Raw genomic sequence first — 27,723 nt, 5'->3', positions numbered from 1 at the left:
GGATATAGAGCACTGATTTTATAAGCTAGTATCCTAATAAGGAACTGTGAAAAAACATACAAAAAAGAAGAACAAAATATCTTTACCCAGGAACAGGGCCTAAAATAGTCTCCTTTGTAGACTCTAAATACAGTTAAGGCCTCTCATCTGGTGTGGGCCTAACTGGTAGTTTAGATCAGTTTATTTTAAAAGTTGGTAAAGCAAAATATATTCAGTGCTTTTTATTTTAACTTAAAACATATAAATGTACATTTGTTCACCAATCTTTTGACATAGTAACATTTGCTCAGTGTCTCAGGAAGCCACTCAAAGTCTTTTGTAAAGTAGTTTTTCTATGCATCATAGGTATTCCCTGGACTCATTGAGACTGAAGGGTCCCTGCTCTATATTAAGAGCACTTAATGTATTGCCGAACTATTCATCTTTGGGTTTGAAAAATAAATTTCATTGAGGTGTGACCAAAGTGTACAGATTGCCATTGTCCCTATATATATATATATATATATATATATATATATATATATATATATATATATATATATCTGAAATGACCAAAGCAAGAAACTCAGTTTTAATTACTTCAGATATCTTTGATTCTTCATCTATATGTTATACCGTATTTAAATTTGCTACCTGGGCTTCCCTAGTGGCGCAGTGGTTGAGAGTCTGCCTGCCGATGCAGGGGACGCAGGTTCGTGCCCCAGTCCGGGAAGATCCCACATGCCGCGGAGCGGCTGGGCCCGTGAGCCATGGCCGCTGAGCCTGCACGTCCGGAGCCTGTGCTCCGCAACGGGAAAAGCCACAACAGTGAGAGGCCCGCGTATCGCAAAAAAAAAAAATTGCTACCTGTCCAGCAAAGCTTTTCTTCCAGAATGATGCAGGGAAATGATGAATCAGAATAATAATTCTGTCCTATTTCCTAAGATTGTATGTTGGATTGGATCTAGTTTGGGAAAGTATGCTTTCGTCTGTATCAGCTCTGTCCAATAGAAATAGAATGTGAACCACATATGTAATTTAAAGTTTTCTAATAGCCACATTAAAAAGAATAAAGATGTAAAATAAATTTTAATAATGTATTTTATTTAATACAGTATATCAAGAAACTTAGCATTTCAACATTTAATCAATATAGACGCTTAATGAGATATTTTATCTCTTCTTCATACTGTCTTTGAACACTGTGTATTTTACACTTACCAGCACACATTTCATGTGCTCAGTAGCAAATGGTTATATTAGTGCAGATTTAAATGTTGTCTTCTTGTTCTCCCAAGATTTCTTAGATTCATTCTTCATTCTAATTACTGTTTATTCCTACTGCAGCAGTCCTCAACATGTGGTCCTCAGCATCCTTTTAGATATCCATGAAGTCAAAACTACCTTTGTAACAATACTGGGATGTTATTGTGTTGTCTTGTTCTCTCTCATTCTCTCGAGTGTACGATGTAGTTTTCTGTGTGACACATGATATTGCAACAAATTGAATGCAGAAACAGATATAAAAATAGACTTGCAAAATGTAAACCATGCCACTCTTCTCACTGATTTTTGTTTGGGAAAATAGTTAATTGTCCATAAATGGGTTTATTCTATTTTAAAAGGAATTGTACATACATACAATAATTTTTAAGAATGCAGAGAGGTCCTGAAACTAGAAAGTTTGAGAACCACTATGCTAGTGTATGTAGAATTTCCTTTGTATTATTACCATTAATGCTTTTCATTTGGTATTACTGATGACAGCTATTCTACATAAGTGAATTTTCCAACTAGCCAAGTGTTGTTGGACATTTTAGAATACCCGGTCATTTATTATATGGAACATTTTCTGAAATAACATTATGTACATCTCTTCTCAAATAGAAGATACTGAACATAATTTAACATATCCTGATGACTGGATCCCCTATGACAACTTTGCACAGACAACTAAACCAAAGAGCTCTATGTAGAATCCATCTACCTATGCATCTGTGTGTGTTGTCTCTATAGTAAATAAAACTTCTGCCAGTCTCACTTATCTAATAGCTAGAATGCAACATTAATTTTTACTTGATATGATTTAAAATGCTAGCATTTCCAGCTGTTTGCAAAGCTAGTAGTTTAAAATATGTTGTGAATAATGAATTTTGTAAACATTACAAAATAATGAATTTTGTAAACAGTTAACAAAATTTTACTTCAGAGACTCTAATATAGTGAGATATTATGACTTTAAAAAGTGTTTCATGATGGAACAGAGCCAGCAATTATTCTTTTATCAAAGATTGGTTTAGAGACTTCCCTGGCGTGCATTGGTTAGGACTCCACGGCTTCCACTGCAGGGGGCAGTTATAGCAAGGAATGATATACTTTTTCAAATGTATAGGTTATTTTAATTTTAATTTTCTAATTAGCTAGTTCTGTGAACTTGAGCATATTATTTTAATTTACCAAGATTATGCAAATTATGTAATTTACAAAGACTTTTATAGAAAAGTATTGCATATCACTATTTTATTACTCTCTTTCTCCAATATTCTCTGTCCTCCTTGGGAATCTACATTATAAATCTGTTAGGGATTAGAACTGATAGTTGTTAAATGGCTTTATTGATCGAATCAGTTATTTGTGGGGTTTTTTAAAAATTATTTGAAGATTCCACAAGTGAACCAAGTAATGTTCTTTGAGATCTCCTTTTATTAAGAAGGGGTAGAGGAAGGGGGAGAAAAATAAAATAAAATATTGAATCTTTCCCAGATTGCTAGAATATCAAAGATTTTTCTAAAATACAGTTAGTTTTTCTGCTTGTGTTAATTTCCTCTGGTTAGGTGAGTTGCTCCTAAAGCTATTATATTTCATTCAGCATATATCTATAAAAGTAGAGAAGATAACATCAACCACAAGAGTTGTGAAAACAGGCTGATATATGTAGCATACTTCCTATTGCATGATAAATCCTTAATAAGTGATAGCTACTGTAGTGAGAAAATCTGAACTCTAGTGGTTTAAGAATACAGACATTAAGGTTATTCAGACTAGAGTGTGAATTCCCACTTCCCAGCTCTGTGAACTTCGGCATGGTACTTCAGTTTCCTCATTTGTAAAATGAAGTGTAAATATGCAACTCATAGGAATGTTGTATTGAAGCACCTAATATACTAGTAGGCATATACCTAGTACTCAATACATGACTTGTTTTAGTGTGTTATTATCATAGGAGTAACCATTTGTGGAACACTAAGCGTGTCAAATGTTCTGTACAAGACCCTAGATGACATTGTCTGTGATTCTGAAATTTCAGATTCATATCCTACATCTGTTAGATGACTTTATTTCAGTTGGGCAATATGTTTAACTTTTTTTAGGCTGGATCGTGTAGCCTAATCCTAACGCGGAAATATTGATTCAGACTTCACTGAGCCTAAGTCTAGCCAAGAAGCAAGCAAAAGCAAATAAAGCAAACAAACAAAAAAAACGCAAATTCTTTGAGCAGCCAAAGATGTCACACACACAAAATCGCATATGTACTTTCCTTATGTAAGCATTCCTCAAGTTCTCATTTACTGCCCCTCACATCTCTGTTGCTTTGTTAGCTGAATGACTTTAGGTGAGTCTCAATTCCATTTTCCTCATCTATGAAATAAAGGAGTTAAATAACTAATTTCTAGAAGTCTCAAGTTCAGAAACTTTTAAATTCTATGTGTATAGCATCTGAATTTTTTTTCTGGGTTATTTTTCTATACTAATCTCTTAAAAAGAAAAACAATAAATTTACTCTGAAGTGTAGGATCTATGCACAGGATTCCCTGGACGTCAAGCTCTGTGATGAATAAGGAATTTCTAGTACAGCATGAAGGACCAGTATGAGACCAATTATAATTTCAGTGGAATAATTTAAGTAAATCACAAGTATAAATAAGAGTGATTGATTTTTGTGGAAATGGTGACCACCAGAAAAAGCTTTGCAGAGAAGTTATGATAGAATGGATTAGGCTGCATTTACAAAGTAGTCCCAAGTTTCAGTGTTTGAAAATTGTAAAGGTGCATTTATTGCTGATGGTGTAATCTAATGTTGGTCAGCAGTGGCTCTGCTCCACATAGTGATTCAGGGACCCAAGCCAACGAATGCTCTAGTATCTCAGCTTGTAGCCTCTGGGATTATTACAGTGGAAGAAAAGAGAGAGGAACTGGAGATTGGCCCACCAGCCTTAAATGCATTAGTACTTTCTATTCCACAAATGGCAGACATCACTTCCACTTCTGGCCTATTAGAATTAATCAGATGGCTCCATTTAGCTGTAAGAGAGTGGGCGATGTGGGAGAGTGAATATTTGGTGAGTGTAAATGTTTTTGCAACATGGCATCTGAGTTGATTCTAAAAAGCTAAGTGGAAATCAGTCTGGTAAATGAGGAAGGAGGAAATGAAAAACTCTCTACTCTGAAAGCAAAGAAATTACGTACCTTTAGTGTAAAGAAGTGAATGTTAGGGAAGAAGTTAACTACTATATTCAATTAAGCATCTGGAAGCTGGAATATAGTGTAAGTTGGAAAGGGCCGAGAGCCGAGAATAAGCCCTGAGGTAGCTTTATAGCTGAGTATTAATGTGATTTTATTTCTAATTATAAAGTGCAGATTAATTATATATTATGAATTTTATAGTTATTATTTTGTGGAAAGTGTGTTAATGGATAGATTCTATGCTATAGGAAGATTGCTCTGTTATCTGCACTTAAGTGCCTAGCCATATTTTTCTTAAGTCCCCTTACACTCAAAGTCCAATCTCGTGTTTAGAGAAATAAATGAACTCTAAAAGGTTTATCTTTTGACCTGAGCTTTTGAAGTTGCATCAAGACAAGAAAACCTTTAATGAATCAACCTGCGAAGTATATATGCATGTTAACTACTGAAAAAATATTTGTGGAGGTCACAAAAACAGTGTTACCTAAATACCAAGTTAAAATAGCAGTTAACATGAATGGAACGTGTGCTGTGGACAAGGAACTCTGCTCATTGTTTTACACACATTATCTCAGTTAAACGTCACAGTAACCCTGTGAGGAAGGTACTGTTATTATCCTCATTTCCAAACTTTATCAACCTGTAAGCAGTTAGATGGCATGACTGTTTTCCTTTTATACTTAAAACAATTTGGTCCTGGAAAAGGTAAGTCAATAATATATACAGGTTTTATCTATCTATCGTGCATCTATCATCAGAATAAAATCTCTATTTTAAATGTTTATGATTTTTGCAGTAAAATAATTTAAATAGAGTGACTAGGAATTATGCTGCAATGTTAACTTTTCTGTTTTTAGGGTTTGGACAGGGGATCCAAAGGCCAGATTTCTACTTTCAGCAGTTTTATTTCAACTGTTAACCAGAAGAAAGAAGCCGCTGAAAACACAAGTTCACCTACACATCTTGTTTTCCCTAACATCAAGAATGGTAAAAAAATTTTAATTTTAAAAAATAATGTAGTTACAATTATTAAAAAGTATATGTAGTATGTGTATCTTGGCGCAAGTATATTATTGAACTATTAAAAAGTGGATTTTAATTATTCAGTGTTGTTCTACTAGGTCTAGTTAGTTCATACAATAAAAAATAAGCTATAAATATTTACAGAAAGGAGCAAAATCATTATTTTTAGGTAATTGTTACCTAGAGTAAGAGAATGACATACAAAGCTCATGAATAAGAAAGTTTGGATAGGGAGCCTGACACAATATAAACATACAAAAATTCAGTAGATTTCCTTTATTTGAGCAGTAATCAATCAGAAGAGTTGATGGAAAATATATGAAATATTTAGAAATAAACCAAGGAGAAAGTGAGCAAAACCTATACGAAGAAAAACTATGAAACTTTATCAAAAGACTAAAAGGTGGTTTGAATGGAAAAATGTCATAGAGATGTCAGATACACCCAATTTACTCTCTACCATTTAATGAATTTTTCAAGTTTTTTGGAGGGAGACTTTAGAAAATGATGCTCTATTTGATTTATAAGAATAAATGAGAGGATGCAAGAAAAAGTAATGAGGGAACCCATTCCTTGGTATTACTATATATTATAAAGTTATACCAATGATAGGACTACCACCAAGGTAGCCAAATACATGGAGATGGATCAAACATATTGTATATAAATGATACTAAATTATTCAAAAGATGGAACTAGGCCAACTAGCCAACTTTTTGAAAATGGTAATTTTACATTTTTAAAATCTACAAAAGTTCTAGAAGAAAACACAGGAAATTGTTTTTATAATAAAATTCTTGGAATGATAACAATGTAAACAGCCATAAAACAAAAAAATTGAAAAGTTTGAAGACATAAGAAAATTTTAAACTTCTATAGGAATTTTAGAAGGTCATAAACAAAGTTAAAGAAAGACGTCATAGTCAGTGAAAACAAATCCTTGAATCATAGAGATCATTAATAAATCAGTGAAATGAACATTTCATTAAGGAAAAAAGACAAAGGGTATGAACAGACCAATCAAAAAAGGAAATATGAATAATTAATACACGTGAAAGGATGCTCAGTCTCACTAGTATTAAAGGAAGTACAGATTAAAACAAGGAGTTAACATTTCCCTACTCAGTGGCAGAGAATGAAGGCATGTGTATCTGTGGGGTTGTCTAGGGAATGTGAAAATGGGCACTTTTATGAGTAAAGGGTTGGAAATTGATACAACTTTTCTGGAGAGCAAATTATTTGACATACATTCAATTTTTTAAATGTTCATATACTCGCTGACCCAGTGTTACATTTCTAGGAATTTATTCTAAGGAAATAACATATGTTGAAAGACCTATGGAAAGAATGTACATTGTTTATAATAATGGTATTTGAAGCAATCTAAATGAATTGGTTGACTAAATTATGGTAATCCATATTGTAAATACCATGCTTTTATTAAGAGAAATATGACAGGTATATAAATTTTCTAGGGGAAATACTTATAATACATTGTAAAATGAAAAATGCAAGTTACACAGTAATAGGTAGAATATGACTCCAGTTTTTTTAAGTGTGGGGAAACCGTTTATACTTCTTTGAGCAGAATAAAGACGTATGGAAGGATGCCCACCAACCTGTTAATGGTTTCCTCAGGAAAGTAGGATTGGGTGGATATTATTAATATGCTCTATTTCTTTATACAACTCTATATTGTTTTATCACAGGGAACACATACTACTTGCATAATTTTAAGTGCCCCTTGCCCTGTAATGAAACAAAACAAATCTGCAAAGGTTAAAATGTCCCTCACACCTGGACAAAAAAAACAAACCTCAGGATGTTTAAGGACCTTGTTCCTGGTAAATTGCTGTGTCCATAAGCTGCACATGGCATAAATTATTCTTGCACATATTTTCTGTTGACACTCCAAAGGATTGCTAGACCTATTCTACACTCTTGCAAGTTAGTATTTATATTGTCTCATTTATCAACCTTTGCCTTTGATAATTTCTTTCTTCTTTTATTTTTTTTAGATTTTATTTTTTATTTTTTTGTATTGTTGTTGTTGTTGTTGTTGTTGTTTGTTTGTTTTTTGTACATGGGCCTCTCACTGTTGTGGCCTTTCCCGTTGCGGAGCACAGGCTCCGGACGTGCAGGCTCAGCGGCCATGGCTCACGGGCCCAGCGGCTCCGCGGCATGTGGGATCTTCCCGGACCGGGGCACGAACCCATATCCCTGCATCGGCAGGCAGACTCTCAACCACTGCGCCACCAGGGAAGCCCTAGATTTTATTTTTTTAATTTTTTTATACAGCAGGTTCTTATTAGTTATCTGTTTTATACATATTAGTGTATAAATGTCAATCCCAATCTCCCAATTCATCCCACCACCACCACCACCACCCCTGCCCCACTTTCCCCCCCACTTGGTGTCCATACATTTGTTCTCTACATCTGTGTCTCTATTTCTGCCTTGCAAACCAGTTCATCTGTACCATTTTTCTAGACTCCACATATATGCATTAATGTACGATATTTGTTTTTCTCTTTTGGACTTACTTCACTCTGTATGACAGTCTCTTGGTCCATCCACGTCTCTACAAATGACCCAATTTTGTTTCTTTTAATGGCTGAGTAATATTCCATTGTATATATATATATATATATGTACCACGTCTTCTTTATCCATTCATCTGTCAATGGGCATTTAGGTTGCTTCCATGACCTGGCTATTGTAAATAGTGCTGCAGTGAACATTGGAGTGCATGTGTCTTTTTGAATTATGGTTTTCTCTGGGTATATGCCCAGTAGTGGGATTGCTGGATCATATGGTAATTCTATTTTTAGTTTTTAAGGAACCTCCATACTGTTCTCCATAGTGGCTCTATCAATTTACATTCCCACCAGCAGTGCAAGAGGGTTCCCTTTTCTCCACACTGTCTCCAGCATTTGTTGTTCATAGATTTTCTGATGATGCCCATTCTAACCTGTGTGAGGTGATACCTCATGGTAGTTTTGATTTGCATTTTTCTAATAATTAGTGATGTTGAGCATCTTTTCATGTGCCTCTTGGCCATCTGTATGTCTTCTTTGGAGAAATGTCTATTTAGGTCTTCTGCCCACTTTTTGACTGGGTTGTTGGTTATTTTAATACTGAGCTGCATGAGCTGTTTGTGTATTTTGGAGATTAATACTTTGTCCGTTGATTCATTTGCAAATATTTTCTCCCATTCTGAGGGTTGTCTTTTTGTCTTGTTTATAGTTTCCTTTGCTGTGCAAAAGCTTTTAAGTTTCTTTAGATCCCATTTGTTTATTTTTGTTTTTATTTCCATTACTCTAGGAGGTGGGTCAAAAATGATCTTGCTGTGGTTTATGTCATGGAGTGTTCTGCCTATGTTTTCCTCTAAGTGTTTTATAGTGTCTGGCCTTACATTTAGGTCTTTAATCCATTTTGAGTTTATTTTTGTGTACAGTGTTAGGGAGTGTCCTAAGTTCATTCTTTTACATGTAGCTGTCCAGTTTTCCCAGCACCACTTATTGAAAAGACTGTCTTTTCTCCATTGTATATCCTTGCCTCCTTTGTCATAGATTAGTTGACCATAGGTGTGTAGGTTTATCTCTGGGCTTTCTATCCTGTTCCATTGATCTACATTTCTGTTTTTGTGCCAGTACCATATTATCTTGATTACTGTAGCTTTGTAGTATAGTCTGAAGTCAGGGAGTCTGATTCCTCCAGGTCCATTTTTTCCTCAAGATTGCTTTGGCTATTCGGGGTCTTTCTTTTTTTTTGCATACACACACACAAGCATATTTCATTACCTCAGTCTTACTCTAGGGAGGCACCAGTGCCTGTATGTCACAGTCCTGCAACCCACAACAAAACAAACTTATAATTGTGATACCATTATACCATAAATAAGTAAAATGAGCCTATTTAATGGGGGAGAGGAGTTGAGAGAGATGATTTCTATTTTAGACATTAGATAATAACTGTAACCTTTTTTTGTATAATATTTATAATTTAGGGAAAGCTTTCATGTAATTTTCTTTGTGCAATCACATGAAATAGAATAGGTATTAGATTCTTTGCCATATAGTTTTCTGTTGCTGCTTAATGAATTATCACAAACCTAATGTCTTAAAAACAACACCATTTATGAGCTCTCAGCTCTTTAAGTCAGAGGTCTTGGTGGGTGTGGCTGGGTTTTCTACTTGGGGGTCTCTCAAGGTGGAAGCTGGGCTGGACTCTGGGGAAGAATCCTCCTCCGAGGGCCTCAGGTTGCTGGCAGAACTCACTGTTTGCAGTTGAGACTGAGGTTCCGTCTCCTCGCTGACTGTCAGCCAGGGCTGCTCTCGGCTTCCAGGGACCCTCACAGGTTGCCACGGGCTGCCCCCAGGCCCTTTGGTGGTATCCCAGCCTACTGTTTCAGGGCTGGCAGCAGGATCGCTTGTGTCGAATCCCCTTAGTGCTTCCAGTGCCCCTGCCTTTGCCTTCTGCAACCAGTGGGAGAAAGCGCTCTGCTTTTAAAGACCTCACATTACAAGGTTTTGCCTACCTGAAAAATCTCCCTATTTTAAGGTCAACCAATTAGTAGCCTTAATTAGATCTACCACTTAACTTTTTACAATTTGAATTCTCCTCATCCCATCCTACTGAAACTGTTCTCAAAGTCACCAATAAACACATTAACCAACGAATCCTTGGCTCTGCCTCAGTGCTTACTCATCTTGTCCTCTCTTACCAATGGCATTATTGACTAAATCCTCTTCTTTAAATTTTCTTTTCCCTTGAATTTCCAAGTCATAGCACAACCTGGGTCTCTTAGCTCCTTCAGTTCTCATTTCCTTTGCTTTTTACCAACTCTCCATCTTTTAAACTACCTTTAACTCTCTTTTCCTTTTCCTGTCTCTGCCATTCATTAGCTACATAAATTCATGCAGGGCAAGCACTTACAACTCTCTGTGGCTTAAGTTTCCTTACCCTTGGACTAGGAAAATAATTCCTATCTCAGGCTGCTGTAGGGACTACTGGAGTCTATATCTGCACAGTGCTTGGAATTGTGCCCGACACGCAGTGGGCACTATATGAAGTTGCTGGTGTGGCTGCCGTTGTCACTGCTCTGGTGCGCCCACTCACACAGCTCTTTCCAGTCCCGAGTTCTCTCTTGTTTCACCCTATGCGATAAATACTTGCTAAGATCCCCTGATGAATAAGGGGACTCCCCTAGGCTCTGCAGGGGTTACAAAGGTATTTATTCCCTCATGAAACATACAGTCTAGGAGATTAAAGTACACAAATGATACTACACAAGGTTGAGAGACTAGAAGAGGTGAGAAAAAAACCCTTAAATTGTAAGAAGGGAAGAATTACATCTGGTTAGGGAGAATCAGTAAAGGTTTAGTAAAAATGTAGCTTTGAAGAACAGACAGGATCTGACAGGTAGAGAAGCGGGGAGACAGTGTTCCAGGCAGTGAGAAAAAAACTGCAAAAACTCTGTGTTAAAAAGGTGTGAGGCATCCCAGAGAACAGTTGGAATCTAAGTATGTAGGAGAAAGACAGGAGATAAAGTTGAAAAGCTGTCATATTACGAATATCCTTGCGTGTCAAGGTAAATTTTTATTTAATTTTGGAAACTGGGGAGTATGGAGATGATGTAATTCGAGTTGTGTGATTAATGTGATATGATTAATCAGGCAAGAGAAACAAGTCAATCAGGAGTTTCCTCTGTCTCTCAGAACAAGAGTTCTGTTGTCAGAAAATGTGGGATTGAATTGTGGTTCTGTCACTTAGCAGCATAACTGTGGCCAAGTCACCTACCCTGTCTGAGCCCCAATTTTCTTATGGGTGTGAGAAGCAGAATTTTAAGATGGCTGGACGATACTCAGCCTCCTGGTGTTCCATCCTGATCACCTTGCATAACATGACAAAAGGGGTTGTGCAGATCTAATTAAGGCTTCTAACTGGTTGACCTTAAAGTAGGGAGATTATCCAGGTAGGCAAAACCTTGTAAAGTGAGGCCTTTATAAGCAGAGAGCTTTCTCCCACTGGTTGCAGAAGGCAAAGGCAGGGGCACTGGAAGCACTAAGGGGATTCGACACAAGCGATCCTGCTGCCAGCCCTGAAACAGTAGGCTGGGACACCACCAAAGGGCCCGGGGGCAGCCCGTGGCAACCTGTGAGGGTCCCTGGACGCCGAGAGCAGCCCTGGCTGACAGTCAGCGAGGAGACGGAACCTCAGTCTCAACTGCAAACAGTGAGTTCTGCCAGCAACCTGAGGCCCTCGGAGGAGGATTCTTCCCCAGAGTCCAGCCCAGCTTCCACCTTGAGAGACCCCCAAGTAGAAAACCCAGCCACACCCACCAAGACCTCTGACTTAAAGAGCTGAGAGCTCATAAATGGTGTTACCACTAATCTGGTAGGAATCTAGGGGCAGTGTAGACAGCCTTTAGAATAGCTTGAACTGGAAGGAAGAAAGAAAGAACAGTGCAGTCTTTTTTTTTTAAAGCCAAGTCAGATAATTTTTTTTAACATCTTTATTGGAGTATAATTGCTTTACAATGGTGTGTTATAAAGCAGAAACTAGAACAGTGGAATCTCGCAGGGTAGTGTGGTCAAGCGAAAAGATCTGACACAGGGAGAGGTTAAAGTTGCAGTAGGACCATGAAATAATAAAATGAACAGAGAGAATAGAGAAGTGGTGTAAGAATAAGATCCAGGATGAAGACAAGCATAGGGGTTGAGGTGTTGGCTCCAGCAAGAAAAGAAGGGCTCTTCTTGCTCAGACTATGGACTTGAGGGAAGAGAGGAAGTAAGAGAAGGCAATGGAAGTTTTTCTTGCCATGAATTTAGTCATCTCCTTGGAGAATGTGTTCCTTTCCTAGGGCTTCTGCAACAAAACACCACAAACTTGGTGGCTTAAAACAATAGAAATTTGTTCTCTCCTGGTTCTGGAGGCTATAAGTCTAAAATCCGGGGGTTGGCCGGGTTGGTTCCTTTTGAAGCTTCTGAGGGAGAATCTGTTCCATGCCTCTCTCCTAGCCTCTGCTGGTTGCCAGCAATTCTTTGTGTCCCTTGGCTTGTAGATGCCTCACTGCAATCTCTGCCTCTACCTTTACAGGGCCTTCTCTCCTGTATGTCTTTCTGTGCCCAAATTTCTCTCTTCTTGTAAGGACACCAGTCACTGGATTAAGGCCCATCCTAATCCAGTATGACCTCATCTTAATTCAGTTACAACTACAAAGACCTTATTTCCAAATAAAGTCACATTAACAGGTCCTGGGGGTTTAGGACTTCAACATATCTTTCTGGCTGGCACAGTTCAGCCTACAGCAGAGGGTTAGAAACCTTATGAACACTGAATTGTCTGCTAAGGAGAATGATAGGGAGTCAAAAGGAAAGGGTGCATAGCCATAACCTTCTTTGTTGGGGCTGTTTACTCAAATTCCTTAGCTTTTGGTTCCCACTGACACTATACTCCATTCTTTCTACACCGCTACCATCTTGATCTCTGAGCCCAGCTCACCAGTGTGTTGCCCACACCTGCCTGTCTCCTCCCTGGGTGCACGTATTGACTCAGAATGTGGTCCACCTACTTGGGCTCCCACCACTTGTCTGCTTCCCTCTCGTCTGCTCCATTATTGTGGAATCTGCACTCAGCCCAACCCTAAACTTGGAGTATTTGTATGTATGTCACTCTATAGGAATAGGCCTTTTAGCAGACTTCCTTTACCATGTTGGAACTCCTCGTGCTGACTTCTCCTAGCTGTTCTGTCTGGATGCTGCTTGAATTGGGCATGGAGTTCATATGTCAAGGCTGCTGCAAAAGAAATCTTTTATTGAGTGGGAAGTTAGACAAAGTCTCCCAAATATAAGCGTGTTTATAATTCCTTGATCTTTTGTGAAGCCTCTCTTGCCAACAAGATTGTTTCCTCAAAGATGCCTCATTTGGGGCATTTATTACAATTTCCCTCCCTCTAGTGGGACCTATGCTGGGTATTCTCTAACAGCTTGTCTCCCCGTCTGATCTTCAAGTGGTATTAGAGAAGCTGCAAAAGCCCAGCGTGGGTTTACCGAACAGCTGAGGGATGCCTTTCCTCCTTGTAGATCACATGACTAGGTATGCCTCTCGAGTTGGCTGTCCTTTTAAAGATCAGAGAAGTGTGGGAGTTTTACCTACTATAACAGCTGCTGGGGATGATACATCTTCAGAAAAACAATGTAAATGGTAAGTAATAGTGTGGGGTGGTAAGCACTACATCCTCTCTTACTCTTTTGTACCTTCCTTTCTACAGTGATTATGCTCCTGCCAGATTATTTAAAACATCTTTACACAGCACAGACCATCTTTAAAAGAAAGGAAATAATTCCTCTCCAAACCTTTTAAAATATCTTTGCGCTCTTGGTAATTCAGAAAAAGTTGACATTAACTCTGACAGTGCTCCGGGGCACTGTTCCTCACCCAGCTCAGTCTGTTTTAGGAGTTTACTCTAGAAGAGCCCTGAGGTGACAAAATGAACTGTGTAGTTTTTACACACTCTGGAGAGATGCGTCCCATGCTCTTTGCTGCTCTGAAAGAGCCAAGAGAACAGAGTGGTCTTCAGCTCAGATGGTGCTGGATCTGTGTGTGGTGGGATGCTGTGATCTATTCGCAGGTGAAGAACCACAGAGTTTTCACAGTTTCTCCAAAAGCAGCTTTAGAGGCAGACAGGGAAACAAACTGTGAGAAGAAACCCAGCACAGGACTTGCCATCTGGGGAGAGAAAAGTACTCACAATAACTGCTGTAGGATTTCCATCTTAGAAAAAGTATCTCCAAGGCCTCAAGTGACCCCATTTCCAGGATTCCTGGGAGAATGAATTGATTTTGGACTAAATCTCCAAGATCCTTTTGTAGGTCAGAGTCAGTAATCTTGGACTTAGCTTTTCTTAACCATGCCTATGGGAGCGATATATCTGTCAAGAACTTAGAGTACCTTGCTGCATTGATTTGTTGATTCGTCTGTCCCTTTACTAGTCTATAAACTCCTTAAGCTTCTTTTGGGAGAGGGAAAAGACTAGTCTAATTTTTTTTATATTAAAGTTAATTTTTTGAATGGATAGCACACTTCTGTGTTTCAAAAATCAAAACTATAGAATTAGGTATGTTTCAGATGTCTCACTTTCACACTCTTCCCTTCTGTCTTCTGTATTCTTTCCTGTGTTTCTTTATGTAAATGAAAGCAAATCTAAATATTCATTCTGATTTTCTACTTTATCTTAAAATAAAATAACTACCTACACATTGTCCAGCACCTTGTTTTTTTCTTAATGTACCCTGGATATCTTTCTATGTCAGTACATAAAGTGCTTCCTTACTCTTTTTTTATAATTATATTCCATTGTATTGGGCTTACTAAGGTCCTATTAAAATAAATTAGTTGTTTTTTGTCTTTTGCTATTGTAAACAATGCCACAATGAATGGCTCTGTACATATGTCAATTTGTTCCTATGCAGGTTTATCTGTAGGATTTCTTAGAAGTGGGATTGTTGAGTCCAACAGTAAGTGCATTTTCAATTTCTGTGTATCTCCAGGATCCAGTGTCCATGGTACACAGAGTGTTTATTCAGTAAATAATTTACTGAATGAGGAAATATATGGGAGGTACTTTTTCTGGGTTTCTGGCCAGTTCACCCTGTAACCTATCTCAAGGCTACAATAAGTTCTCTAAGATACGTCCAGTATAGGGCATCTATTCTATTAGAGATAACCTTGTATAAAAAGGACTTTTGAATATTTTTATAACTAAACCCATAAAAGAACGTTTTATGTATGCTTTCATTGTAGTTTTACAAACACACATACCATTGAACTTAGTAAAAAGTACATCTCCAAACACTAATGAATGTGTCACTTTATTTGGCTCTGATGGCTAAAGTCCTGTGAGTCAGAGTGGGGTTTTTTTCCCCTTCTTTCTTCCTTTCTCTCTCCCACCTTCAATTTTATTTTTTGCCAAATGTTCAGAAAAGTCATCCTATAGACAAGGATGTAAACACCACCTGTTATGAGTAATCCACTCTGGTCTCTGTTTCCACGGCTTGCCACTACTGAAGTAGTCAGAAGCAGTACAGAGTACTGAATTGCTAGAGGGATCCTTCAGATTGTAGCTCGCTTATTACCTGCCCAACACTCGCAGGTTGTCAATTATGATACTAGATAAGAACTGCGTCTTTGAGTTTACTACTATTGGTAGCTGTCATTGGGACCTTAGATATTAAACCTAGCCCTCGAGACCCTTCGTTTGCTCATCTATAGACTGAGAAAATAGGTAATTATGAGTTGTAAACTATCTTCTACTCCTGAGTTTTTTGCTCTAAAGGGTTAATTTTCCAACATACTGATTTTGTTTGATCCTTGTTGAGTTTTGTTTGACATTTCAGAGTTTACTAGCACCTACTTCCATGTAAATTTAGGATTCAGTTTTGCTACTTGTTTTTATACATGATAGAAAGTTCAGCTTTATTCTGTAATCTAGTCATTCATACAGCATACTGCCACATTTTTCATCCACAGAGAGCCACTAAAGCTGGCCCAGGCTCAAAGGGAAAATAATTAGACTCCATCTTTTGATGGGAGGAATATCAAAGAATTTATGGACATATTTTAAAACTACCACATCATGTGAATTGTAAGATGCAGATCCAGAAAGAGAAGCCAGGTCTTTTGAGGCTTATTTTAGAACTTTTTCCTTTACCCTGTTGTATGGCAGGAGGTTGTAACTAGAATCAGGTGTTTAAATGACATATTCATGTTAAGTTTCCAGGCTCCTTCAATTATTCTATTATAGGTCATTATATTATATTGTATAACAGAGAATTTTTACCTTTTTTGGTCGGTTTATAAGTCCTGTCCATTTTGTTCTTAAAAGTTTTAGAGATGGAAGTTAGAAATTATTGAACCAGTGGTTTTCAAACCTATTTTTGTTACTTTTATTTTCAGAGCAAAACACTTTTTGAAAAACAATTTTTCTCAGACCATCAGTATATTAAGCAGAGAAAAGCTGAGCTTCCCTGAGTAGACACATCGACACAGCACCATTCCCCTGAGGTGGCCCTTGAAGTTCTTCTTAGAAGACTTGGGTACAACAGACTTAGGCCATCTGTTTCATTTTATAATGTCACAGCTGAGGCCCAAGGAGTTTCATTGACTTGTCCATGGTTATGAAAGTTAGTAACCTAGCCAGCAACAGGACCTAGGGCCTTACTTCCAAGGCTGGTGCTTTTTCCATTACTTATTACTTAGTTAATTACAAATTATTTGGGCTGACACTTACTTAGGGTATAGCATTTTGCGACAGTGTGTCACCAGCAGCAAACCTTTATATCATTGTTTCCTCTCCAGCAGTAGGGGGTTAAGGAGCAGAGCCCCAGGTTCCTCCTATTGAACACCTAACCTACATAGAGACTCTTGTTACCTTTGATGCTGCTCTTGCTACCTGTGCTGGCCGACCAGGAACTGTCTTCAGTCTCCTAATCATATGACCAGTTTTACAGTGTCAGTCTTCATCCTGGTGGTGCAGCTGTGGAAATCTACATATTACTCATCTCCAACCAGAGTCAACCTGCACTAGCTTCTTGAAAACAGTGAGCTGGTAAAATTTGGCTAATAATCTCACACCCATATATATCGTTATTTTATGATCTTCACATTTTTAAAAATACACCACCAGCCCCCACCGTAACCCTTATTCTTCTTGCATATCAGTAAGTGTTTTACTTAATGTTTCTAAGCAACCAACTAAAACTGGCAACCCTATATTAAAAGAAAGGGAGAATGATTACCATTTATCAATTTAGCCCAGAGTAGTCCCAAGTATTGGCTGAATGAAACCTAAATGACAGGTTCACTGGTAAATATATGTTGACTTTTTTCAGTGTATTATGATATTCTGTATTGCAGAGAAAGCTGCATATGATAGAACAAAGATTTGCCTGTTCTATTTATAATATCGGTTTGAGATTTAATTAATCCTTCATCACCACAGTTATTGATTTTCTCTTTTGAATTAGATTTTAATAACCATCTGCGAGAACAGGCTGAAAGCCTTTCTCTGGAAACTATGCCTTGATATTCGGGGACATGAGAGCAGCTGTGAGCTGTTATTCTTCCTTTCTTAATAGCTGAACGTCACATCCTGTAGATTGGCTTTCATTCACTAATGTGAGCAAAGGATTCTACCTTTCTTTCTGACTCAAGTCCCGTCAACATAGTACGTTAGCATTCTGCATTACTCTTCAGTCCAAGTTACCTTCCAAACTAAAAATAAATTCCATCTAGGCCTCTAATTCTAACCTCACCCTATAATCCTCTCGGCTTTGGCATTGCGATTTCTCTTATGTAAGAATCTCCCCCACTCTCAGTCTTTGCCAAGATCCAGTTCTCTTACTAAATAAAATTTCTCTCTTCCACCTCACTATGATATTAATAAAAATGAGTGGGTATAAAAATGTGTGTATATGCTCTATGAGTGAATAAGTTAATTTATATATGAATGAGGTTGTTTGTTTCTAATAGTGGGTGTTTATAGCCAGGTTGAGAAAGGCGTGCAGGAAGGGATAGGAAAGGGTAAGCCTGGTGAAGAGGAAGAGAAACTGTAGAGGAGCCTCAAATATAATAATGAAAGACTGGTGTTGGAGAGAGGTTCTTTTCTGCAACATTTTTTCCCTTTAATAATGATTGCCAAACATAACCCATAACAAATAATTTACAGAGATACCAAATTTTACTCACTAATAAATTGAACTTCTGTCCAATTTGTGCTTAAAGTACAAATTGCTAGAAATTATTTATTTCCATATTTAATAAAGGGTTTAAAACTCAGTTATAGAACTAAATTAAAGAAATTTAATCATCTGTTTTATGTTGTCAGCATCATTGAACTGAACAACATTTCTTAAACCACTGAACAACATATCTCAGTGTGATCCTCAGACTTGCATGTTAGAAATGCAAATTCTTGGGCCCCACCCCAGACCTACTGAATCACAAACTTTGAGAGGGCCTAGTAGTCTTTGTTTTAGTTCAACAATGTCTTCAGGTGACTCTGATAAACAGTAAAGTTTGAAAACCATTGCTGTTGAATATAAGAAATTGGCATCTCTGTACTATCTTCTAATGTGAAAGGTTATTTTAAAAGATACTCTTGGGACTTCCCTGGTGGCACAGTGGTTAAGAATCCGCCTGCCAATGCAGGGGACACGGGTTTGATCCCTGGTCCGGGAAGATCCCACATGCCACGGAGGAACTAAGCCCATGAGCCACAACTACTGAGCCTGTGCTCTAGAGCCCACGAGCCACAACTACTGAGGCTCAGTAGTTGCATGCCACAACTACTGAAGCCCATGCACCTAGAGCCCGTGCTCTGCAACAAGAGAAGCCACCGTAATGAGAGGTCTGCGCACCACAACAAAAGAGTAGCCCCCGCTCGCCACAACTAGAGAAAGCCTGCGCACAGCAACGAAGACTCAATGCAGCCAAAAATTTAAAAAAATACTCTTAACACTAATAAAATTTGAAGTCAGTGATAGATCCAAAGTTAGCTGCTTGATTGGGAAAGTGAATAGGAAGGAAGGAGGACCTTATAGCTGTGTTACTGCTGTGATGATTGATGATTCTGTTTGCTTAGTAGAAAATATATTCTGATTACATTAGAATGGAATTAATGGAATTACATTTCATTATTGTAGAATTTAGAATCTATAGAATATTAATCTATTCTATTGGTTTGGAAGTATTAATACTTGACAAAATACAGTAACCAAAGTAAAATGCTTAGTGGATAGGCTCAGCAGCAGAATGGAAGAGACAGGAATTAAAGAGCTGGAATATAGAACAATGAAAATTACCCAGTCTGAACAATAAAGAGAAAATAGACTGGAAAGAAAAAGAGAATCGTCTCAGAGACCTGTGGGATTATAACAAAAGACATTACTTTCTTTTTTTTTTTTTTTTAACATCTTTATTGGAGTATAATTGCTTTACAATGATGTGTTAGTGTCTGCTTTATAACAAAGTGAATCAGCTATACATATACATATATCCTCATATCTCCTCCCTCTTGTGTCTCCCTCCCACCCTCCGTATCCCACCTCTCTGGGTGGTCACAAAGCACCAAGCTGATCTCCCTGTGCTATGCAGCTGCTTCCCACTAGCTATCTATTTTACATTTGGTAGTATATATATAAGACATTACATTCTTGTCATTGGTGTCTTAGAAGTAGAGGAAGAAGAGGGTAGGCTGAAAAAGTACTCAAAAAATAATTGAAAGCTTCCCATACTTGGCAAGAGACATGAACCTATAGGTTCAAGAAGCTGAGCAAATCCCATACAGGGTAAACCCAAAGAAATTCTCATCAAGTCATATCATAATTAGACCTCTGAAAACTAAAGACAACAGCAACAAAATGTTTAAAAGCAGCCAGAGAAACAGGATACCTTTACTGCTAGGGGAAAACCTTTCAAATAACAGCAGATTTCTTATCAGTAACCATGGAGGCCAGAAGGAAGTGGCTGGGAGAACTGCCAGCCCAAAATCCTACACCTGGTGAAAATGTTTTTCAGGAATGGAGAGGATATCAAGACATTCTCAGATGGAAGAAAACAAGCAGAATTTGTTGCCAGTAGATGGTCTAAAGAGTGCATTAAGAGGTTCCCTAAACAGAAAAGAAAAACAATAAAAGAAGGAACCCTGAACATCAAGAAAAAGAAATAACATGATAAGCAAAAACTAGGTAATACAATAGACTTTCCTTTTCCTTTTGTGTTTTCTAAATTATGGTTGACAATGGAAACAAACATTATAACACTGGTATGGTTCTAAATGTATGTAAGTAAATGCTTAAGATAATTATAAACAGAGAAGTGTAAAGAGATGTAAAAGCAGGGACAATTCCTACACTTTACTCCAACTGGTAAAACGATGACACCGTAGACTAAAATAAGTTATGTGTATATAATGTAACATCTAGAGCAACCTTTCAGTAATGCTACAGATAAATTAAAATAGAATTCTAAAAAATTTTCAAGTAACTCACAGGGAGGCAAGAAAAATAAGAACGACCAAACAGAACACAAAAATATTAAATGGTAGAACTTAAGCCCTAACATATCAATAATTATATTAAATGTAAATGGTCTAAAACATCAATTAAAAGACAGAGATTGGCAGAGTAGGTTAAAAACATGCCCCAACTCTATGCTCTCTACAAGAAACTCAATTCAAATATAGCAATATAGGCAGGTTGAAAGTGAAAGGATGGAAAAAGGTATACAGTAATGGCTATATTAATATCAGATAAAGTAGACTTAGAACAAAGAAAATTACTGGAGGCAGAGAGGGATATTATGTAATGATAAAAAGGATGATCATCAAGAAGATTTAGCAATCATAAATGTGTACATACCAAACAATAGAGTTATAAAATATGTAGAGCAAAAACTGGTAGAACTGAAAAGAGAAACAGAAAAATCCACAATTGGGTGTTGAAGTCTCTAACTGTAACTGTGGATTTGATAGACCTAGACAGAAAAATCAGCAAAGATATAGAATATAGAAGAACTCAACAGCATCATCAACCAACAAGATCTAATAGACATTTATGTTCCACCCAACAACAGTAGAATACACATGCCTTTCAAGTGCCCACAGAATGGGTACCAACACTGACCACATCCTGGACCATAAAACAAATCTCAATAATTTTTAAAAATTGAAATAATGCAGAATATGTTCTCTGATCACAGCTGCATCAAATTAGAAATCAATAACAGAAAATAAAAGGAAAATCTCCAAACACCTGGAAACCAAACAACATACTTCTAAATAACCCATGGGTTAAAGAGGAAGTCTCTAGGGAAATTTAAAAAATGAATGGAACTGAATGAAGATTAAAATACAGCATATCAAAATACTTCTAAAGCAGTTTGGAAAGGGGAAATGTATAGCAATCAATGCATGCATTAGGTAAAAGGGAAAGTTTCAAAACCAACATCTAAGCTCCCACTTTAAAAACCTAGAAAACAAAGGTGAAAATAAACCCAAAGCAAACAGAAGGGAGGAAATATAAAGATCAGAACAAAAAGTCAGTAACAAAGAGAAAAGAGAAAAATCACTGAAACAGAGCTGTTTTTTTTTTAACAAATGAATAAAATTGACAAACCTCTGTCATAAAATTGACAAAAAGAAGACATAGCTCATCAATACCACAAATGAAATGGGATATCACAACAGACCCTACAGGCAGTAAAAAGGGTGGGTGGGGTATGCCACAAACAACTCTACATAAATTTGACAACCTACATGAAATTGACCAATTCCTCAAAAAAATGCAAACTCATCCAGTATGAAGTGTATAGTTTGAATAGCCCTATAAATGTTAAAGAAATTGAATTCATAATTTTAAAACTCTTAAAAAAGAAATCCAGGTCCAGACAGTTTTACTGGAGAATTCTACCAAATGTTCAGAAAAGAATTAACACCAATTTTATCCAATCTCTTCCCAAAGTAGATAAGGAGAGAACACTTCTCATTTCATTTTATGAAACTAATGTTATTCCAACACCAAAACCAAACAAACATAGTAAAAAAAAAATTATAGACCAATCTTTAACAAAATATTAGCAAATAGAATTCAGCAATATATAAAAACAATTATACACCATGATCAAGTGGAGTTTATTCCAGAAATGCAAACTGTTTCCATATTTGAAAATCAATCAAAGTAATTTACTATATTAACAGTCTAATAATACAAATCACGTGATTATATCAAAAGCATTTGACAAAATTCAACACCCATTCATGGTAAAAAAATAAACAAAACATAAAACAAAAAGAAAGTCTCAAAAAATAGGAATAAAGGAGATCTTCCTTAACTTGGTAAAGATCATCTATAAAAAATGTACAGCTAACATTTTACTTAATGGTGAAAGACTAAATGCTTTCTCCTTTTAAGATTGGGAACAATGCAAAAAAATGTCTGTTCTCACCACCCTTATTCAACATAGCACTGGAAGTTCTAGTCAGCAAAATAAGGCAAGAAAAAGAAGAGACATCCAGATCAGAAAGTAAGAAATAAAACTGTCCCTATTTGCAGATGACATGATTATCTACATTTAAAAACCCCAAGAAATCAACAGCAAAACTCCTAGGACTAATAGATGAGTTTAGTAAGTTGAGGGATATAACATACAAAAACCAATTGTGTTTATGTTAGCAATAAATACATGTACACTGAAATTTAAAATATATATCATTTATAATCACATTAAAAAATAAAATACTTAAGTATAAATCTAGAAAGCATTACAAGACTTATATGCTAAGAATTACACATTGCTAATGAAAGAAATTTTAAAAGACTTAAATAAGTGGAGAGACATATTGTGTTCAGGTATGGGAAGGCTCAATGTAGTAAAGATGCCAATTCTCCCCAGATTGATATACAAATTTAATATAATTTGTATCAAAATCCTGTAAACCTTTTCTTTTTTTTTTTTTTTTAGCAGCTATAGACAAGATTATTCTCAAGTTTATGTGGAAGGGCAGAGGAACTAGAAAAACAAAAACAATTTTGAAAAAGAATAAAGTGGGAGAAACCAGTCTACCTGATTTCAAGATTTACTATATAGCTACAAGTAATCAAGACTATGAGGTATTAGTGGAGGGATAAATACAGGGATCAGTGGAATAGAATAGAGAGCCCAGAAATAGACCCATGTAAATATGCCCAGTTACAATTTGACAAAGGAGCAAAAGCAATTCAATAGAAGAAAGATAGCCTTTTCAACAATTGGTACTGGAGTAATTGGACATGTATAAATATCAACCCAGATCTCACACCTTATACAAATATTAACTGAAAATGGATAACTGACTTAAATGTAAAACTATAAAACACTTCGGGGAAAAAAACAAAACAATAGGAGACAATCTTCAGGATCTAGGGCTAAAAAAGAGTTCTTAGTCTTGACACCAAAAGCACAATTCATAAAAGGAAAAAATTGTAAAATCTGACTTTTTGGTGATGGCCATTCTGAGTGGTGTGAGGTGATAACTCATTGTGGTTTTGATTTGCATTTCTCTAGTAATTAGTAATACTGAGCATCTTTTCATGTGCCTGTTGCCCATCTGTATGGCTTCTTTGGAGAAATGTCTATTTAGGTCTTCTGCCCATTTTTGGATTGGGTTTTTTTTTTATATTAAAGTGTAAACTGTTTGTATATTTTGGAAATTAATCACTTGTCAGTCACATTGCTTACAAATATTTTCTCCCATTTCATAGGTTGTCTTTTCATATTATGGTTTCCTTTGCTATGCAAAGTGTTTAAGCTTTTAGGTCCCATTTGTTTATTTTTGTTTTTATTTCCATTACTCTAGGAGACAGACCCAAAGAAATATTGCTGTGATTTATGTCAGAGAGTGTTCTGCCTATGTTCTCCTCTAGGAGTTTTACAGTATCCCGTTTTATACGTAGGTCTTTAATCCATTTTGAGTTTATTTTTGTATATGGTGTTAGAGAATGTTCCAATTTCATCCTTCTACATTTAGCTTTCCCAGTTTTCCCAGCACCACTTAGTGAAGAGACTGTCTTTTCTCCATTGTATATTCTTACCTCCTTTGTTGTAGATTAATTGACAGTAAGTGTGTGGGTTTATTTCTGGGCTTTCTATCCTGTTCCACTGATCTATGTGTCTGTTTTTGTGCCAGTACCATACTGTTATTACTGTAACTTTGTAGTATAGTCTGAAGTCAGGGAACATGATTCCTCCAGCTCTTCTTAAAAAACTAAACATGCAATGACCATTTAACCCAGCAATTGCCCTCCTGGGCATTTATCTCAAAGAAATGAAAGTTTACCCAAGAACCTATACACTAATGTTTATAGCAGCTTTATTCATAGTAACTCCAAACAGATGTCCTTCAATGGGTGAATGGTTAAATAAACTGTAGTACACCCATGCCGTGGATTACTGCTCAGCAATGAAAAGGAATAAACTGTTCGTACATGCAACAACCTGGATGAATCTCTGGAGAATTATGCTGAGTGAAAGGAAGCCAATCCCAAAAGGTTACATATATACGATTCTGTTTATATAGCACTTTTGAAATGACAACATTATAGAAATGAAAGAACAGATTAGTGGTTGCCAGGGATTAAGCAAGGTGGAGGCAGGGGGAAGTAGGTGTGGCTGTAAAGGGCACCATGAGGGCAACACGGTGATGAAATGTTCTATATCTGACTGTCTGTCGGGGGTACATGGGATGTCTCTGTATTATTTACTACAACTACATGGGATTCTACAGTTATCTCAAAATTTAAAAAGTTTAATTATAAAATTAAGTATGGTAACTCTAGAAGTTTAGGGAAAAATAGTTTTTTGATCCTCAGATGTACAGAATTTGATTAATCACAATTCTGGTTCATGACACTGACCTTGGTCCATGCAGAGCTCTATTGGCTGCATTATTTTAATAATAGGGATATGAAATAGTATAATATATTATAATATAACATGTTACAGTGTCATAGTTTATTTCCACTGAATGCTATGTAAATACTGTGTTGTCTATATATACCACAATGTATTCAGTTCTCTGAGTAATGGATAATTGGATTATTTTCAGATTTTTTTTTCCTGAAACAATACCTTTGTGAATATTCTTGTATATGTCTTCTGATGTACTTATGCAAAATTTCTCTTGGACATGTGTTTAGGAGTGAATTGCTGGAAATGATTATCTTTATAAGATAATGCCAAACTGCTTTTCAGTTTTTTAAAGTGTTTGTAGAAGTTAATAATCCTATCAGCAATACGTGAAATATCAAATTAATCTACATCCTTTCTAACATTAGCATACTTTTTAATTCTTGCCAGTTGAGTGGATATAAGATTGTGTCTCATGTTCTTTATTTGCATTTTCTTAATCACTAATGAGACTGAATGTCTTTTGATGTGTGTATGGTATATGTGTTTCTTTCTCTAGAATGCCTGTTTGATTCTTCTGCACATTATTCTATTGGATTATTTCTCTTTTTCTCAAGGATTTTTAGGAAATATCTCTCTATTCTTGGTGCTCATGCTTTGTTGTATGTGTTTCAGATTTTCCCTCTAACTTGTAACTTATATTTTTAATTCAAGATATCTTTGATGATCAGAAATTTTTAATTTTAGCATATTCAAAAATGTCTGTTTTTTTATAGTTGCACTTTTTAGTTTCTCTTAAAGAAACTTTTCTCTGTCCCCAAATCAGAAGGATTTTCCTATTCCTAGTTTTTAAAGTATGAGATAGGAATCCAACGTCCTTTTTTCCCCATGTGGTTAACTATATTTTCAAATCCTTTCTTTCTTCCAATGATCTGCCATATATTTCATATATTGAACTTTCATGTGTGGATGGCTATGATTCTGGGTTCTCTAGTCCACTGGTCAACTTATCTAATCCTGTGTCAGTAAAACACTGCCTTAGTTACTATAAGCTCAAAATTTTTGATATCTGGTAGAGCAAGGTCCCCACTTCTTACTCATGTTTCTTTAGAAATGCTTTAGCTATTCTTGTGCACTTGGTCTTCCATATGGCTTTTAGAATCAGTTCTATGACTTTTAAAATCAGCAAGTTCCAAAATATTGCTGGGATTTTGGAAGCTCAGGAGCCCAGTTTGAAGAACAAAAGCTGAAACTGGGAGGGGTTTTGCCAAGAGCCGGTGAATATCGAGGGCCCATGCTAAGATCTGAAGGGAGCAGATAACCCCTGTGATTTCTCCAAACTAGGGATCCCTTCCAGGCCGGGGGCCTGGGGGGCGCATTCTGAGATTAGAATCAAATTTGAGCAGCACTGGGACAATAAAGATTAAGGACAGCGATCACCTGAATAAAAGTGGAGGAGGCAAACAGGGCCTGGAAATCCCAGAAAGAAGCTACCATGTATTTGAGTTCTACATAAAAACAAAAAAAGGGGGGAGCTACACCTCCTTCTGAAAGTTTGGGAAGATTAATTTCAAATAAAATTGGCTACAGAAAAGAAACAAGGTCAAATTCTATAATTTTTAATTACAAAATTGTATTGTAATAAAAAAGAATAAGAAACAGAATAACAGCCACTTGAGCAATGGGAGCACATCAGAAACACATGCCCACAAAAATAGATAAAATACTATTTCAAAATGAGCTAAAGTTCCTTAAGAAAATGATATGACACTTGAAAGAATGCCATAAATCAGAATTGCAAAAAATGAAAAATGAGGTGACAATAAAGGAAATAATTAGATTTTTTTTTAATTTTAGAAATAAACTAGAAGGAACACAAAAGCAAACAAATATAACAGATAATGCCTTAAGACAACTAGAAAATGAGAAGGAAATATTTAAAATTTTAAAAAGAAATGAGGAAAGAGATACAAAGAAACTGAGAGAAATTAAAATTAGAATAGGCAGGACAAGAAGGGGCTGGTAGCACTATTCCTTGACTGGTTAGTGGTTTCAGAGGTGTTTGCCTTATAGTAATTCATTAAGCCATACATTTGTTTTGTGAGATTTTTCTGTGTTTGTTTTATTTTACAATTATAAGGTTATAAAATGCAACAAAAAGGCAAACGATGAACTGGCGGATATTTGGAAAAAAAGAAAAATACATAAAATGTTCATGCAAATTGATGATAAAATGCTAAAATTCCAATAAAGAATTGCAGAGGATGTAAATAAATGATTTACATATACAATTGACCCTTGAACAACATGGCTTTGAATTGGATGGGTCCACTTACGTGCTGATTTTTTCAAAAAATTTCAATAAATACATAGTATAGTACTACAGAATCTGTGTTTGGTTGAATCCGCAGATGCTGAACCGCAGATGCGGAGGGCCAACTATAAAGTTACGTGGGGGATCGGTGCCCAAACTCCACATCATTCAAGGGGCAAGTGTATTCAAAAACTAATAAACACTAAAAACATCTAGTCTCACTGAAATAATCCCTGAAAGAAAATTTATGCGAAGGGAAGCAATGAAAGAAAAACTCTGTATTGTATCTATAGATAACTTTTAATGTCAGATACAGCCTAATTTATCTGCTATGGGGTGAAGTTGGATAGGTGGCAACAGACCCTCCAGTAAGTGCCCTTCAGTGTGCTGGGTTTTTCTGTTATATGATCCCAAGGGAATGCAATACAAAATAATCCATTGTTTTCTGTTCATGTTGAGTTAGCCTGGCATTTTATAATTTGGAAAAATTTTATGAT

General features: G+C 36.4%; 1 protein-coding gene across 16 annotated transcripts in view; it reads left to right on the top strand.

Moving 5' to 3' along the window:
* Positions 1-27,723, top strand: part of HECTD2 (HECT domain E3 ubiquitin protein ligase 2) — a 75,837-nt gene that overhangs the window by 8,144 nt on the left and 39,970 nt on the right. For 15 of the 16 annotated variants that reach the window (XR_010838881.1, XR_010838874.1, XR_010838872.1 and 12 more), the window contains exon 2: positions 5,301-5,430. Coding sequence is in view for 3 of the 16 variants with exons in the window: in XM_059055450.2 (XP_058911433.1) it covers positions 5,301-5,430 (130 nt within the window). In the remaining 13 variants the exon portion in view is untranslated. Of the gene's footprint in view, positions 1-5,300; positions 5,431-20,146; positions 20,217-27,723 lie in introns of those variants that run through there. The other variant, XM_059055453.2, reaches the window with a different exon arrangement.

This window comes from Kogia breviceps, chromosome 2 (genome assembly GCF_026419965.1).
Source record: "Kogia breviceps isolate mKogBre1 chromosome 2, mKogBre1 haplotype 1, whole genome shotgun sequence".
Lineage (NCBI taxonomy): Eukaryota > Metazoa > Chordata > Mammalia > Artiodactyla > Physeteridae > Kogia > Kogia breviceps.
This window is presented reverse-complemented; position numbering and strand designations above follow the sequence as displayed.